At 35.3% G+C, this 17920-nt stretch overlaps 1 protein-coding gene and 1 long non-coding RNA gene across 3 annotated transcripts; one reads left to right on the top strand and one right to left on the bottom strand.

Moving 5' to 3' along the window:
* Positions 1-1548: 1548 nt before the first annotated feature.
* On the bottom strand, positions 1549-7643 carry LOC120082232 (cytosolic enolase 3). Its single transcript, XM_039037508.1, has 13 exons — positions 7286-7643; positions 6956-7110; positions 6568-6742; positions 5827-5898; positions 5632-5748; positions 5265-5345; positions 4583-4659; positions 4258-4361; positions 3903-4001; positions 3726-3811; positions 3033-3119; positions 2317-2514; positions 1549-2019 (listed from the first exon to the last, which is right to left on the bottom strand). The coding sequence occupies exons 1-13, from the start codon at positions 7412-7414 to the stop codon at positions 1948-1950; spliced, it is 1452 nt and encodes a 483-aa protein (XP_038893436.1). The 5' UTR covers positions 7415-7643; the 3' UTR covers positions 1549-1947.
* A 2503-nt stretch (positions 7644-10146) lies between these two features.
* On the top strand, positions 10147-16707 carry LOC120080822. Of its 2 annotated transcripts, XR_005482650.1 has the most exons (8): positions 10147-10490; positions 10580-10694; positions 10779-10847; positions 11368-11459; positions 15783-15842; positions 15933-16066; positions 16242-16378; positions 16462-16707. It is a non-coding gene; the product is annotated as an uncharacterized LOC120080822 (long non-coding RNA). The 2 variants fall into 2 exon arrangements; XR_005482649.1 differs by lacking the exon at positions 11368-11459 and having other exon boundaries at positions 10149-10490.
* The last annotated feature ends 1213 nt before the right edge of the window (positions 16708-17920 follow it).

Here is a 17920-nt window from a genome sequence, read left to right as displayed (position 1 = left end):
TTAGTTGAACTCGGTCTAGCACTCTACAATCTCTAGGGTCGTAATCCTCCCGACATCACATTGACATTATACATAACTGCAAGCGGGTGTCAAAGGAAGGGCATTACAAATAACCTCATTCAAGAACCCTAAGGAAAAGAAACAAGTAAATAAAGGAGAACTCTAACTTTATCTTAGCTAAACTATATACTTCTTGTACTAACTTAGATATTGAAGTGTGGTCAGTTCGACACTACACTGATATGAGTACTCTTTCACACAATCTCATTAAGAGTAGAGAAGCTCGCCACCAAACAACCCACGAAGGGCCCATGGCGACAATGAAGGCGTGCAAGTTTTTGCATTAGCAAATTAAAAAAAAAAAAAAAAACAAACAAACAAACAAAAAACTATATCGTTAAAAACGAAGGTGTAGTGATAAAAAGTAATTTGCAAAACTAACTAAAATATATTTGAACACCGTCTCTTTACCTACTAGAGGTAAGCAACCATATTATATGCATATGTATATGTATATGCATATGTATATACATACATATTAGTGATAGTATGAAAATTTCAACATCTATCCTTGAATTATGCTTATTTTGAGTGTACTGGTTCAAACCCTAGAATTTAAAAATGTAAGAGCCTTTAAAATTTGAATTGATTGGTGCCCCTATCTTTGAAAGGAGTTCTAAAAAAACTATAGCATGGAGAATTGTTCACATTCATTGTTGCCATGATATTACCATTTAATAATGTGACAAATTATAAATGAAAGTAATAAACAAGGGAGTCCCTCCGCCTTCGGTGATAAATAGCAAACACATCAACATGTCAATTTCCATGCTTCAAAATTTCCACATTCTCCAACGATTTGATCCCTGAATTTTCCATGTTGATATCATCGTCCCCAAACAGTCCTAATTAATCTTTGATCTAAATCCTATTTTAACTTCTGAATTTTGAATCTTGTTTTATTTTGATCCATAAACTTTTAAAAAACGTCCATTATAGTCCCTTAACTTTAAAAAGTGCTTACTTTGACTTCTGCTATTAAAAATTTAAAATTATGTTAACTCTTATACATAATGATGAGATGACTTGTATTTTTAGATGACTAGGTTATCAAATAAGTTAGTCATGCTAAAAAATCTAAAGGTTTCAATTTTGAATTAAGTGGTAAAGCATATGTCTATAAGAAATCTCAAAAGTCATTATGCGTCCAAGATTTTGACCGTTCGCTATTTTGAGACGTTGATTGTTGATATTTTATTTCACCTTTATCTTGCTCAACCCATGCTAAATGCAATTTCATCCTTAATATATTTCATCTTTAAAATGTTAACATAATCTTTATAGTAGGAACCAAAATAAACACTTTGAAAGTTTAATGACTAAAACGAACTTTTTTTTTAAATTTAGAGACCAAAATAAAACGTAAGTCAAAGTTCATGGACCCAAATAGAATTTAAACCATAATCTTTTTAAGTAGCCATTCACAATCATACATATGTTTTCTTTTAAGTATCAATTACTACAAATATATGGTGAAACAATAGTAACTAAACAGCTCGATAGTTTATCAAGCAGAAAAATAAATTTTAGTTATTGAAAAAGAAAAGTTAAAAACTATGTTTTAAAGAACCAATTATCTGAAAGTATGACTAAACAGCTGCTTAGAAACTTATAGATATAAACCTCATACTCCAGAATGCTTGGTATTTCACAGCTAACTTCCTCTCCAAATCACAAAACTTGCTGGTTAAAGTTAGGAAAACAATAAACACACACACACACACAAAATATTTAGTATCCCCTATTGTTCTAATGTTTCTAGCCTGATGAAACAAGTAGAGAAAATAAAAGAAACAGCACTGTGGTCGGAGTCGTACCGTGTTGTCAAGGCATGGGAAAGAAATCGTATGGAGTTCAGAAAAATTGAGGTATAAAACAAACAAAAAATCAGCACGCTGCCCTCCAATCTTCACCAGCATAAATTCCTTGATCTCCAAGCTCTTCTTCAATACGGAGCAACTGAATTAACCTCATGGAATATTAGTAACGCATCTTCCTTGTAGTTAACGAAATTGTAATCTCATCATTTTGATAAATGAAATCAAAGATACCACGCCGTAAAAGTCTACTATCTTTTGATTATCAGCTAAGGTAATGCAATGCAAAAAGCTTTTATCAGGTATCGTGTGATTAAAAACCATTGAAGATTATCGAATTAAGTTGCATTAAATTTAACGCCATTCCTTTCACTAGCTTGTATGTATTGTTGGTACGAAGAAGATTAGGCAAGCGAGGCAAATGTTCAAGAAATTAGACCTGATTATATTTGGCTAGCCGTTCTCCTCTACACGGTGCGCCTGCTTTGATCTGACATGTGGAAAGTCCAACAGATAAATCGGCTAGGAATGTATCGTCTGTTTCTCCACATCTATGAGATGCCACAACTGCCCATTGAGCATCCTTGGCAACCTTCACGACTTCAATGGCTTCTGTCACCGTACCAATCTGGTTTACCTACATTTTGTCCCATGAAATTATCAAAATTGAAAAGCCAAATCGGTGAGATTTTAGGGGTTATATTTGGAAGTGACTTTGAAATGGTTAAAATCACATATTCGAAAATAGTCAAAACATGCTTTTAATTTTAATTCTTCAAAATCAAATTTGATCGTATCAAAATTGCATTTAAAGTGTGAAATCAAACGTTAAATTAATTTTGAATAATTAAGGACATGCTTCAAAATGTTAAGTGATTTAATCAATGAGAAGTAAACACTTCTTCAGATTTCTATCAAATCAGGCTTCCCTATGGAACGTAGCTTTTTGCACCAGAAAATATGCTTGCAAAAAACCAGTATGATATTTTAGTTCCAATTCTGAATTCTCCATAGCCTCGTAGGATTAATGATATTATGAACAGACTTCAGACATGAGAATATTCCACAGCATGTCGAAAAGAAGATGCTCAAAGAAATGTTACGTTTGTAAATTTTCTTCTTTTTATTTTTTTTTTTGAAAAAAAAGGTTTTTACCTTGAGGAGGAGGGCATTACAAGTGAACTCATCAATTGCTCTCTCCATTCGCTTTTTGTTCGACATTAACAAGTCACCTCCCACTACCTACATAAAATCAAAATTGTTGAAGAAGCATTGGGCAGTGATACCAGTTTAAAGAGTACTACGGGATTGAGTGAACTTATAAATAAGAAAATTAAACAGAAACAGAAACAAAAGCTTCCGGATTCAAAAGGTCAAGAAAACATTTAACTTGAATATAATATAAAGGATATTATCTTCTTCTTCATTTTTCAGTTAGAAAGATCAAGAAGCCTCCTCAACTGCTATAATAGGCACAGCAACCAAGTTGTCTGATTCTTTGACAGTTTGGTTAATTGTATTCTACAAATTTGCTAGCAATTTGATGCTAAAAAGTGTAATCAAATTGATGTTCTACACAATTATCAGGCTCAAAATGAAGGAGAATATTCTGACACAATAGTAAGTTAGTAACATACATGGCCAGGCAAGAAACTAAGGGCATACAGATATTATAAATTTACCATCAGGGAATTTGAACTCATAAGTTCTTGGGTCTTGCTCATACAAATATCTTTTAACTATTATATTCAACCCTAGACCCCAGACTTTTGACCACCGTCTCCAGTCGTTTGATTTAAAATAAATATTCTTCCATTAGACACTTCAGAAATGAGTACGAGGAGAAACCTGACAAATTCCAAGGCTAGAAAAATGTTTGGTGTGATCCCAGTCCTCCCGGTCAAATGGATCTTCAATTGATACAATCGGATAGTCTAAAAACAAAAGAGCAGAGAACATTAGCCCATTGTTGGAAACAAGCAGCAAAAATGCATAATCATAAAGCTGTACAAGTAACACACATACCAGCACATAGCTCTTTGTACATATCTATCATATCCTTTCCTGACTTGAAATTTTGAACCGACTTGTTTGGAGCTTTGAAGTCAAGATCATATTTGGTACCTATAGTGAACGAAAGGTGTAATTTTAGGGGAATGTTGATGCAGGTCAGTAAACATTTATTTAGCATAAGCAAATTAATGGGTTTTATCTATGGAGACTGTCAAGTAAGGAAAAATAATTGGAGAGGGGGTGATGAACGTGGATTATCATCATCAGCAAGTAGTACACATATTGATCATCTTGTGATTCATTTCTCCAGTTTTTCAAATCCAATTGTTCAAGTTAGGCTCTTATTCAGGAAACTTGTCTCTCTCACCCATGCAGAAATTAGTAGCAGCAACATCTATTGCTATCTTGATTCTCTCGTTATACCCTGCTCTGCCAATAGCCTCTTCTACAAGATCCAGGGCTTCTTTAAAACTGTCAATAGAAGACAACTAATTAAAACATGTTTTTGACTCAGTTCTATCTCAAAAACTCAACAATGCGGCCAACAACCATAAAAGTACACAATATGCAGGGTTCTGTCAAACATGTAATCCATCCTTCTCATGCTAGAATGTTCTTCATCATGGCTTGGGAAAAACTAGTTCAACAGATCCATAGAAGCAAAGCAAAAGAAATTGGTACTTGTATCTTGCCTGGATATATTTGGGGCAAATCCACCATCTTCACCAAAATTACATCCATGGGCACCATGCTTTTCAGTAATTACAACCTGCCATTTTTCCAAAGAAATTACATTCTTAATAATATATGGCATAATTAAGAATGTCGCTTCCAAATAAAGCAAACATTTTTGCTTGGAGTTTTAGCAAAAACCCACAGGAAAATATTATGACATTATTTTTTTAATAGATTGATAAGTGGTTAAGTCTTGCAGAACTCTGCAACATGTTTGTAGTTTTGGCATTTTGAACACACTTGGCAAGCTACAATAATGGTTAAGGAACCTAACACAGCTAGGAAAACAAAAATAGAGCATGCCATGAGACAGATAATGCTTTAAGGTTTCAGACATGTATATGGACGATTATGAATCTCTAAAATTGGTGCTATGCATGCAAAATGCTTTAGATATTCAATGAGGTGTAATACTTAACAACCAACACACCCCCCCCCCCCCCAAATTAAAATAGCAATACTCGCTATTGATAATATGAATATACATATTCATGGCATGAAAATGTTAAATCATCATGTAGAGAAAGAAGAAGACGAACTAAGATATTCCTTTTACAAAATATTTGAACTGATATAATTGAATGCATTGACAAGGTGAAGTTAAAATCCCAGAGACTGGGCAGTTGAATGAAATCAAACCTTTAAGTGATGGAAAGTTTCAGAGCCCATTTTTAGTGCCTCTTCAAACTTGCAAGCTCCAATTGGAAGAATCATGATTTCCTGATAACAATTCAAGTCAGTCTAAATCAATAGACACAGTACACAACAATGGGAATCCTTCAATACCAATATAAACTTGTATAGTTGCAAACCACGATGGCTTCCATTTATACAGTTCTGTATAGAATGAATTACTAGACACAATGAGTACATTCAGAGTCAATGGTTTCTTGGACTGATTGTTTGCTATAGCTTATATGCAGTTTAAAGAACCCTCACATCTAATAGAAAAAGAAGAAGAAATAGAAGAATGATCCCAACTACTTTGATCCTTACCACAGCATACCTGAATGGCCAGATTATTGCCAGCATGTTTTCCTCCACTAAGTACAGTGAAGGCTGGGACAGGAAGTATCAAGTTTGTTTTGCCAGCAAGGTCTGCAATATGCTTATAGAGTGGAACCTGAAAAAACAAAGTTTAAGAATACAGGATTCTACTACTCATGTGGGGGTGGGGGACAACAATTAAATCTAGGCATGCCTCCTTTTCAGCAGCACCAGCTCTGCATACAGCAATTGACACGGCAAGTATAGCATTTGCTCCAAGTTCACCCTGCATTATTATCGCCAAAGAAGACTACTAACTTAAAAGGCATCACAATAGACCACCTTAGGAAATAATTTTTTTGTGAAAGGAGGAACAATCCAATGAGATTATCTTCTATTCATAAACCATCCATTATACAGACAAACATGCACATTACCATAATGAAATGTCCAAAATAGCAAAGGGAGTAGAAATTTTTTTTATTATTATTATGTCCCGTTTCAAGAAAAAAGAATAACATTGATCCATGAGACTTTAAATCAATATATATGCAAAGTTTTTCTTCTTTCATATTGAGTTGAGAATCTGAGATATCAGAGCCACACTCTTTAACTCAGAATTGATTGTACCAACAAATTTAGCAAATCAGTATCACCGTAAGCGAAAACTTTGCTAAGAGAATCTTCAAGGTAGACTGGAACTTAGATTTATGACAAAATGTTAACTATGATGCAGATGCACATGATAAGAATTCAGCATAAAAATAATTTGTCCAATTTCCCAATAGATAGTGCAGAATAGGATCTTAACTAAATTCAATCTTCTCCATCCATTAACATTTCATTAATGCTCACAAGCACCAGATATAGCAGAGCACAGTAATGAAGCAGAAGTTAGCATACAAGTAACACTCACATCAAGTTTGTGAGATCAGGAAAATAGATGAACTACCACCTTCTTTTCTGTCGTATCCAAATCTTTCATGGCCTGGTCAATTTCATATTGTTGCGTAGGGTCCCTACCAATCAATGCTTCCGATATCTTCTCGTTGATATTTTTGACTGCTTTAGTAACACTATTTCCAAGATATGTCCCCTTGTCTCCATCGCGTAGCTCTACAGCCTCGTACCTAGGAAAAGCAATTATACTCTCAAAATCTAATTGAAAATAAATGTATAGGAACTCGAGAGGTATAACTTATAAGAAAGCCATTCGTTGAAATGGAAAATGCCACCAGAACAGTTCACAAGACATCCTCTAACAAAAGCTTTTGATATGAAGATAGTTGTGATAATTGTTTTCTTTCAAATTGAAGCTTATGCTAATATCCATGGAACCTTACATGCCAGCCGGATCGCCACTGGGCACGGAAGCGTGGAACACTCCTTTATTGGTGTATAAATCAACTTCAACAGTCGGAATTCCTCTGCTATCGAGGATCTGCCGGGCTTTAATTTTTGTAATCACTGAAGGAATTGCTTTCTTCATATGATTCGACTGTTTGAAAAAAAAAGGGTAAACAGAGATGAAGAATGAACTACGATACAAATCAATTGAATACAATTCCTTCCAGTTTCAATGATTGGTATAAGAAAAACAATGATTCAATTAAATTATATTTCCACCAGCATTTTCTAAGAAGCCAAAACAGAAAGACAGAGAGAGAGATTACGATGAAGAGAACGGGATCGGGAGTTTTCGCCCTAACAGCAGCATTGACCGCTTCCTCGATCTTCCGGGAGAGCATGAACTTGTCAAGATACTCTTGAACGGACATTTCTTTCAGCTGCTTCTTCTCCATGGCGAATTGGTGGAGAAAAACACAGGGATTGGATCTTGGAGTGAGCTTTGAATTTTCTTGCTGCTCTCTGTTGTTGTGTTGCCGCCGGACTTGGAGTAACGAGACCTTGCGTTAAACTATGGACACCTTCGCAGCATCGGGCGTTGCCGTTCCACTGGTAGCCTGTAATGCGGCGTTGCGAATATCTTTTTTTTCTTTTCTTTTCTTTTCTTATTTTTTTCTTCTTTTTTTTAAATTCTAGTTTTCTATTTTCTAACCAATGTTGTATTGTTTTTAATTTTAGTACACAGCTACTCGGGATGGTATCAACATTCGACTTTTATTGTTAAGTTCAGTTCACTTTAGTACTTTTATTGGTATCATGTTAAAATACATACGGTTTAAATATCATTTTGACTTTTATATTTTTAAATTTATTTAATTTTAATATTTATACGATCAATTGTTCAATTTTAATAATGTAATTCCAATAAATTTTAAATGTGATGTTCATGACTAGTTTATTGTTGATTTTCTTTTTAAAAAATTATTATCTATTAATATTTTTACTATCAAATTTGAAAATACATTCACATGTTGTAATTACTTATAAGAAAATTATTATTATTGTTATTTAATCAAATACCATATAAATTAATTTTGATGAACTAAATTTAAGATTTGTTAAAAGTATAGAAACTAAAATTAAACAATTGAATATATATATAAACTAAAATTGAACATACTTTAGAATATAGGGACGAAGATGATATTTCAATCTTATATAAAATACTCTTGTTTGAGAAGATATAAAATATCCCCTAAACTTTTTTATTTTCTTTAGTCCAATGATACTCCAACTTTAAAAAAAAAATAGATATTTTTAATTATTAGTTTAAATGAAAATTATTAATATGTTGCTTCAAACTACCATGAATTAAAAAAAAAAAGAAAAAAAAATCGTAAATTGACTAGTCTACGATAGAATAAAAAGACCTTAACGCTAATAAAAAGACCTTAATGTTGAAAACTAACTATTATGTTTAATTTCACCTCACAAACAATGTCTCAAACAACTGCTTGGGAGACTCAACAAACTAAAGGGACATTTAGCCCCTAGGTTGAGTTAATAGTCCACCTAGTGTTTTCATCCTTTTATTATAACCGAAGACTATAATTATTTTAACCTACAATTAGATGTATGAAGACTATTTTGAAACTCTCATTAGCTGTAGCGAACTCTATTTAGAGATCCTCTTTAATTATAATGAAACCACAATCAGTTATAGTAAACACGTCAAGAGTGTTTGAGACACCAAGGCGAAGTTAGTGGAGTGAGTGTTTGGAGATTCTCTTTAACTCACTTCATATTTAGGGCTCCAATTATAGTAATTATTGTTTCCAACCATTATAGTCTACCATTAATTACATTATTACTATTTCAATATCTTTTTGTTAGGTGTTTACTATTCATTTACTCGTACTAAAATAGTAGATTATTATAACCTACAAACTATTATAATTTACTGACTACAATAATCAACTCAACACCCCAAAAAAATGAAAAAGTTTCAACTCTTACTTTTTTTTAGTATAGTTATAAAAAAACGAAGTATATAATAAATGTTTTTTTTAAGATTTTGTAATAAAATGTGAGGTGGGGGAATCGAATCTCAAACCATGAAATTGATAGTATGAACAATTTGTCAATTGAGCTACGCACTTGTTGGCCAAATTCCTTTAGTATAGTTATTAAATACATTATTGGGGTTCATGATGTATGCCAGATTGTAATTGGGGTTGATGCCCTAAATCTCATGGATCTTGTAGTTCGTAATTATAATGTACAAATAATTTATTTAATAAAATATGAGATGTTTTATTTGACATGTAGTAGCATTAACCCACAAAACTAATAAACTAACATCCAATGTTATCGTTTGTAGCCTAAACATGTTTGTAGAGACATATAGGTGGATTAAGTAATAACCTAAATGGTCTGTAGTAGATGGATAAAGTTGGATACCTTATCCTGGTGATACTACGAATAAGATCCGCTTTGTAACTGTTACAATTGTTGTAAAGTGTTGCAAATGATATGATTCTGATCATTCATGTAGAGACATGTGAGGGGGTGTTCTATATAAAAGAGTTTGTATAAGACCAGACCACGAAATGACTAGTCTTATTATATAATATCATTAACAATAGAAGCTTACATTTCACCAGAATGACCATATGTGACTGAACCCTGAGTGAGTTGTGAACTCCCGTCTATGAAGGCGTTTATTTAATTTGTATGGGTGAAAGTGGCCAGATCTTAGACTCAATAAGTTTACCATTTTCGGGATTCTTTTGATTAGGGAGTTAGGAACACAGCTACACAAGACGGAATTACACAGCTACACAAGACGGAATTCACTCATTCCCTGATGTCGAGGTAAGTAGATAAATTGCTCCCTTAAGGGCTGATTCAAAGACTTGAAATGTGGCATCCCAAAAATTGTAAGGTGAAAATTAATTTGTTTTGTTTTGGGTTTAAAATTATGTGTCAAGTAGTTTATAGATTTAAATTTGAGTTTGGAAGTTATTGGGTTGAGAGATTTAAGAGATTTACTTTTTCGAAAGTAAAATGGAATAAAACATGTATTTATACAATAAATAAATAAATAAATAGGAGAGGGTTTATTGGAGTTCTTGGGATTAGGGTTTTAAAAGGAGTTTATTTATATGTTAGGGTTGCCTCATTAAGCATGCAAGAAAAAAAGAAAAAAAAAAAAAAAGAAAAAGAAAAAGCTTTTCCTTCTTCAAATCGTGAAGCACCCCCCTCCCCCTTCTGTTTTCTTTTCCCTTATTTTTCGTCTGTGGCGTTCAAAGCTGCTCGTGCCCAACTGCACCGCTGCGTTAGCCTTGTCGATGCTAACCCAAAGCTGCTCACTGTTCAGCACCTAAAGCCGCTCGCATACGTCGACCCAACCCTCATTGTCGTTTGTTTGCGTTGCCAACCAGTGCCTGTCGCTTTCAATCGGAGGACGCCGAGACCAAGCCAGGCGTCGTTCTTCCTCAGTTTTGTCGGTCACGAAATTCTATGATTTGGGTAAGTTTTGGGTTTTGGAATGCCCATTAATATTGCTTTAAATTTTTTTTTTTTTTTTTTGCCGAACTAATTTACCTATAATTTTTTAGGTTGGATTCAAGATTTTGAGATTTTGGTTTTAGGACGTTGCCCAGCATAGTGGAGGTTCGATTTCGACTGCTTAATTGAACTGTGGTGGTGGTTTTGGAACAAACAACGTGTTGGGTAAATGATTTAAATTTCTGTAGAATGAAATTGTGATTTAGAATGTGAAGTTAATGTTAAAAGTCAATTTGGGTTGTGCTTTAGGATTCAACTCAAAGTGTGTGGAACTTGGTGGTTGGTGTGCTTGAAGTGAATTTTATGTCTAAACTTGAGGTAAGTGATTTACTACCGGTTTGGCCTCAAACCCAAGTATGTGTTAAGTTATGGTTCCTACATTGGCTTGGAATATTTTGACATGTGTCAGTTAGAATTTTGGAAGCTTACGTTTATGTCATGGAGTTTTGATATTATGTGTTGTTGCGATGTTCGTTGATGGATAAATTGTGAAATTGGTGTGAAACCTAAGCATGATTTAAGACTTTGATTGAATGCTTATGCTTATGTGAGACTATTAGTGACTGTTAGCACTTCTATCGGGCTATGCACATCGCATGTTGTGAGTCTTCGGGCTCATACCTTATGCCTATGTACACTGTTCCCTTGGGATCACCACCTATATTTATGAAAGCGTACATTCGGGCTCACCTCTTATGCTTATGCCTATGTCTATGCCTATGGTGTTGTTGTGCACTTGAGTCCCAATGGGAAGACTAATAGTTCGCTTAATGGGTTCAATAGTGGGTCGCTTACTGAGTATATTTATATACTCATTATTTTCCTTTCATGTTTTTAGGTAAAGGTAGAGATAGACCGGTGAATGATAAGAGGGATTCGTGATCCCAACTATTTTGACATGTTGTCGCTTCCGCACTTAGGGTTCATCTGGTAGGGCTTGATTTAGGAGTCTATCATTTTTTAAAATTTATGGACATTCCCTTCATTCATTTGTTAATTTGTTTAATTGATTTTCAAGGGTACCCCGAACGACGTTTTTAGGATTTATCTATTATTTAAGTTTTATTTAATGAAATAAAAGTTTTAATTCTTTTATTTAATTTTTTCCTCGAGGATTTTATCGTCAAGTCTATGCATGTACATAGTAGCGTCCTAAAAACATAATAGAAATTTGGGTCGTTACAGTTGGTATCAGAACCTAAGTTTCAGGTTTTATAGACTGACTTACATTGTGAGTCCAAAATGTTTCTTATGGCCACAAATGGATCTCTTGTCATCGCTAGCTATGTCTCTTAAGTCCTCTAGGGAATTATGCATGAAACTTTACTTGTTGTATAGTCGTATTTGATGGGTTTCCCTACAAGCGTTTTGTTAAAGCGTTCCATGTGGTTATCAGGTATGGCACTACGAACTAAAGGAAGGGGTAGTCAGGTAAGAATGTTATTGGGGAGCAGGACCCGGTTGTGCAAGACCTTGAGGTGCAAAGCTAAGAGACGGGGGACCCACTGCCCCTTGACCCTTTTAGGTCAACCTAGCAAAGACTTAGACCAAGAAGCGAGCCTCGAAATTCGACCATGCCCCTGCCAGGATCATCTCCCTCAGAGATTTCAATAGAGTATACTGCCATGGCTGCAGCAATCAGGAATGTCGTCACGTAGGCTATGGTAGGGAAACTAAGGGATATTGTGATCGAGTAGATAGCTCAGCACGTACAGTCACAGCATGTGCCACCCCCGCCAGCCTCGACACCACGAGTTCATAATTAAGACAGGGTACCAAATCAAGTTGTGGCAGGTTCTTCTTTGGAGGATATCTGCAGGACTTCAAGAAGTGTGACCCTCCAATGTTTAATGGGTCCCTGAAAGACCCAACTAAATTAGAATTGTGGTTGTCCACTGTGGAAAGGATTTTTCAGCACATGAAGTGCCCAGAAGAGTCGAAGTTGCAGTATGTTGCCTTTGTTCTCATCAATAATGCCTAGTGTCGGTGGCGCTCAGCTGAAAGAATCATAGAAGCTAATGGGGGCTAAGCAACATGGGACTAATTCAAAGAGTGGTTCTACGAAAAGTACTCATTGTTCACGTGAGGTACAACAAGCAGACTGAGTTTATGAACCTGAAGTAGGGGACCATGACAGTAGAGGAGCGAGGAGGAGTTTGACAAACTATCTTGCTTCGCCCTTGATCTGGTGTCTACTGAAGTGAAGAAGACTAAAATTTTTGCAGGGACTTTAAGATGGGATACGAGGTATTGTGCAAGCTTTTGAGCCTCCCACATATGTAGCAGCATTCCGAGCGGCAGCACGAGTGGGTTGTCCCTCAGGGATAGAGTTCTTGAAGTCCTTGATGGTAGAACCCACCCCCATATCAGAAGAAGGAAGCTGAGCAAAAAGCACCGGAGCCTCTACAGAAGGTCTAGAGCACGGACAGATCGCTAAGGCACAACAAGCAACAAACTGCTGTTTCAGGAGAAGTCTGAAGGGATAGGCTGATGTGCAAGTCGTAAAGGAAGCATCATTGGGGACATTGTCTGATTGGTGCAGGGACTTGCTTCAATAATGCTGACCAATGCCCTAGTAGTGGTTCTAGGAGTGCAGGGGGTCAACCCCCTGAAGGAACTCTTATTCAAGAGTATCTACGAGCAGAAGCGGATCTTTCCAATTCATTGTGATAGAATTACCACATATACATTCAAACATACTAAAATGCATTCATAATGCTAAAGAGATCTAGAGATCATACCAGTTGAAGACTTATTCTTCACAACAAATCTAAAACTCAATCGTCCACCTCAAACAATCTCCACACGAATAGAAGAAAACGAAGATGACACCACCACTCAGAGCCCTCAGTAATCTTGGAGTGAGAATCCAAAGTGTGGGCTTTGTTTGGATTTGACAGAGGGGAGAAGGAAGAGAGATCGTACACAACGATCAAGAAAATGGGAAATGAGTTCGTCTATCGTATAGACAATATGCTTGATCGTTTAGGTGAAATAAATGATCGTGTAGGAAAAAAGGGTAAGCGATTGTCTAAACGATCGTGTAGGAAAAACTAAGCGATCGTTTAGTAAATATTGGGGCTAAACGATCGTTTAGTAAATAGCGCACGATGGTGTAATGGGTAAGCGATCGTGCATGCACTATCGTATAAGCACTGATTTTCTAAGCGATGACACACTTTTTAACACAATGTTCGTACATCTCATGCTTAACACACTGTGAGCTATTTATGCGTCTCAAAGTGATCTTTCAACTCACTCATCCATTATTAAAACAGAAGAGACTCCATCCCATTTCCCTTTTAACCGTCCAATGAATGTGATCTCATCATATTCATAACATATAAATTAATATCCCATATTAATTATATTATTTTCTTCTACTAAATATAAATCATATTTATATCTAATTTCGTCCAAATTAATGTATCTCATACATAAAGTTAATAATATTATATATAATTAACTAGTTCAATTATATCATATATAATCGAACTCCATATTGTCAATTTGAACATTTCAAACTGACCCAAAAACTGACTCTCAACTTGTATCCAAGCTACCAAGGGGACCTTATGGACCTAAAGCTCGAAGCTCCAACGGTACGTGAATAGCTGACTAAACTTTTTAGTCACGATATCCACCATCCGTTAATTTCCAGGCATTCCACTAAAGATCGACAGTTGAACTTTCTTGCCATAGATAATTTCTATGTCCATTAGATAAACCAATCATCAGTACGATAACCTTTCACAGATGCTCGTAATTATAGCAGACCAATTTACCATTTTACCCCTGTAATTACATTTTCCTCCTTAAGTACCACCGATCCCTCTAATGAACAATACAACATAGTCCTACTATGTGTGAACACCTCTCGGGCCATGAGAAGGTACATGGTGCCACATCGTTCAAGCCTCGGGATCAGCCCTTAAGAGAGCAATCTATCTACTTATCCCTCCTTTGTGGAAGGAGTGAACTCCATCTTGTGAAGTTGAGTCCTCAGCTCTCAAATCAGACGAATCCCCAAAATGGTAGGTTTAAGTCGGTGCTCTGGCCACTGGCACCCGTGAAAATCAAAGAACCGCCCTCAATAGCAAGAGTTCTCAACTCACTCAGGATTGAGGTCATGTTACCTATGGTCATCATAGTGAAGTGAAGTCTCATTCATGAACGGGAGTTATATGACAAGACATTAACACTTTGAGGTCAGGTCTTATACAAACTTTTTATATAGGACACCCCCACTCGCATATCCACTACATGAATGATCAGGTTCAGATCATCTGTGACAAGTCACAACAGTTGCAATAATTTCACAAAGCGGGCCACGTCCGTATTGTTACCAGGATAAGGTTTCCTTCCTATATCCATATACTACAAACTCTTTTGGTTGTCACTTAAAACATAATCCACTTGTATGTCACTACATACATGCTTAAGTTACATAAAGACAACTAGGGATATTAAGTTTATTGGTTTATGGTAAAATAAAATGTTAGATCAACACCATCACGCAGCGGAAGGTAACAGGATCCATAAGCACTCTAATTCATTAATTTTGGTTGAAAAGAAACATGCTAAAAAAAGAGTATAATGGGTTTCAAGAACATACCTTGGCCGAACCAACGAAATCTCTATTTCCAGCTGCTAAATCCTCTGAATCCTTGTGTAGACCACCACAAGATCTTCCCTACTATCCTCTTGGTGCTTTAGATTGAGTTGTGGGACTCAAAATAAGCTGGAATCAAAGGGAATATGGAGAAAGCTCACTGAACCAACCTATTGAAGAACACTTTTTTCATCCGAATTTTTCAACAAAAATTCAATCGGTTCACTACTACTTTCTTCACTCCAATATCTTCAATATATTGCAGACTATCATACAAAGATGGGTTCCTTGTAAGCTAGTTAAAGATGAAAAACTCATTGCGAAATGGAAAACGATATTGTCCATGTAGGTGTCTCTTTTTTGTTTTGTCCCTCTAAACTGTTCCAGAATTTGAAACATGTCAGCATTCGTCGTAGTTTCGTTTTTTCCCTTTGAAGTTTTCTTGATTGAGTCAGGTGCTGAAGAGTTGACTTGTTATGTTCATATGCGTTTGGTTCCCAAAGTAATTCTAGAGTTACACTGCATGATTGTGTTTGGTTCCCAACATACAGCTGCGTTTTAGTCAAAAAAATTTCTTTGAGACTTCTTTATTCTACAGTTTAGCAATTAAACTGCCATCTCATACATTCCCCCTTTTGCAGGCTCATCAAGATGTACTGCGCCAATTAGTTGATTTAATTGGAATTACATCTATTATGGAGGTAATGTCGGCCTTTGAAGGCTTCCCCATAAAAAATACTTTAAATGCTGCTTAGTTTGCACTCTAATAAGAAATGGAGTTTTCTCTGCAGGTTTTGGTGCGACTTGTTGTTGCTGATGATCATGTCTATCCAAATTTTATGGATGTGATGCAATGGTTGTCGAGAGTGATATGCTGGAAATGATTGTTGATAAGCTGAGTCCATCTATGCATGACAAATTGAAGGTAGGTGTTTAATTTGTGTTGTATAAATTTATATGTTCAAGGTATGACTCTTTGCTAGAAGTTAGGTTTAAGAGAATTTTATTTTAGAACTTGATATTGTTCTTGTGTGTTGTGATGTGTGTTTTCTTAACTCATATCCTAATTTCAATTTTGCTTCTTTGCAATAAACTTTCAGGAACTATTGACATGGATCTGATTACCACGGGAGTATCGACAAGCGAAAGGATGCGAAAGGAGAGTTTATCATCGGCAACTTGCAACATTATTATGGAGAAAATGCAGCTTGGAGGACCCTACATGCGCCTGGCCGAGGTTTGCTGCTAACTTTTACTGTGTGCAGTAACTTTACTTGTTAAGTTGAAGTTAAATTCTAAATCTTTCCAATTCTTCTGTAGTTGCTAGAGGAGCTGAAGAAGAAGAATCCTGATAATGAAGTCCTTCTCAACAACGTATATTACATCTCTTAATCTCTCAAACCCTCCCAAATTTGTAGACAAATAAAATTGTGTTGCCCTTACACGAAAGATTTTGTTGCCCTTGTAAAATCATAATCTTTGTATTACTTGTAATTTGTGTTTTCAAGGCCTGAATTATTGTACGCCTTTTAAATTATAATTTTATAGCAGAATTTGCGGATTAAATGTAATAGATTTACAATCCATACATGAATAATATGTCATAGCCATAGCGTTCGATGATGATGTATCATGTTATACTTTTTTATCGAAAAAAATGGATTTGGCAAGGGAATTTAAAAAACGGACAATAATCGATAAAACGGATAGATTCGGGCTTCAATGTCGGTTAAGAATTAAAAAAAAAAAACAAGCTTTAACGTTAGTTGCAACCGACATTGAAGGTTGTGTTATTGGTGTTATTAAAGCTCTTTAATGTCGGTTTAGGCAACTGACATTAAATGGCTTTAATAACACTATCTTTAATATCGGTTGCTAACCGATATTAAAGCCCAAAATTTCTTCTAGTGGTGGCATTTGAAATCATACACTTGATTTATGTTCGAACAACTTCTCCTTATTCACCCGAATCTAAATTTAAGCTAAAAATACTCTCCGAAGGGAGGTCACTCCAGAGGTGACACGAAGTACCGCTTAAATCTAGACTGTGAACTCTTAAGGACGTAAGAGCTAAGAATAACATACCGCATATGTTATTAATCTCCCGCTGAAGTTTTCTAATAACTCTATCATATAAAAGTTATTCACTACCACTGAAGTGTTCTAATGTTTGGGTAACTACATACTTAGGTTCTTTTCCCGCAAAATAAAAATAACCTTAAGTCTAAATGGTTTATCCATGTATAACTCTTATAAATGGACTTAAACCTACGATGTCTAGATGATAAACGCTTTTATTACCTCACATCGCTCATGGATACTCATAAAACTGGTTATTAACGCTCAGTTATTCGGCCATAACCCCAGGTAAGAGGTGTTCCGTAGACCGTCAACTTAAATACCCCCAACCTTCGACAGGATTATATACTGGTTGAGTTTGTAACCCTAGTTTTATAAGTTTAACGACCTATTTTAACTAATTAAAACAAGTGGTTAACCTACATGAGCATGCAGCTGTTCTTCGTTATGGATTTTAAATGTCTAATCCAATTTTATAACAACTTATAAAACTTTAGACATGCTAAACATTCACAACATATAAACATTCAATATTTAATATAACAATTATATTAAATACAAGAAACCCTAGCATGCATACTATAAATTATAACATACTTTCAATCTAAATGGCATACTATATGCACATACAAGATTTATTTAATTATAACATACATCCAATGCATAAATAATTAAACACGTACTGATATGGTTTTAGTTT

Source organism: Benincasa hispida, chromosome 7, assembly GCF_009727055.1.
Source record: "Benincasa hispida cultivar B227 chromosome 7, ASM972705v1, whole genome shotgun sequence".
Classification (NCBI taxonomy): Eukaryota; Viridiplantae; Streptophyta; class Magnoliopsida; order Cucurbitales; family Cucurbitaceae; genus Benincasa; species Benincasa hispida.
Note: the sequence above shows the minus strand (reverse complement) of the source record. Positions and strands in the feature narration are given on the sequence as shown.

Coding starts and splice junctions, on each gene's coding strand:
- LOC120082232 (XM_039037508.1), bottom strand. CDS start 7,414: ATGGAGAAGAAGCAGCTGAAAGAAATGTCCGTTCAAGAGTATCTTGAC. Junction 4,362..4,582: donor TTTGCCCCAAATATATCCAG/GCAAGATACAAG, acceptor TTCTATTGACAG/TTTTAAAGAAGCCCTGGATC. Junction 2,515..3,032: donor GTAATGCCCTCCTCCTCAAG/GTAAAAACCTTT, acceptor GACAAAATGTAG/GTAAACCAGATTGGTACGGT.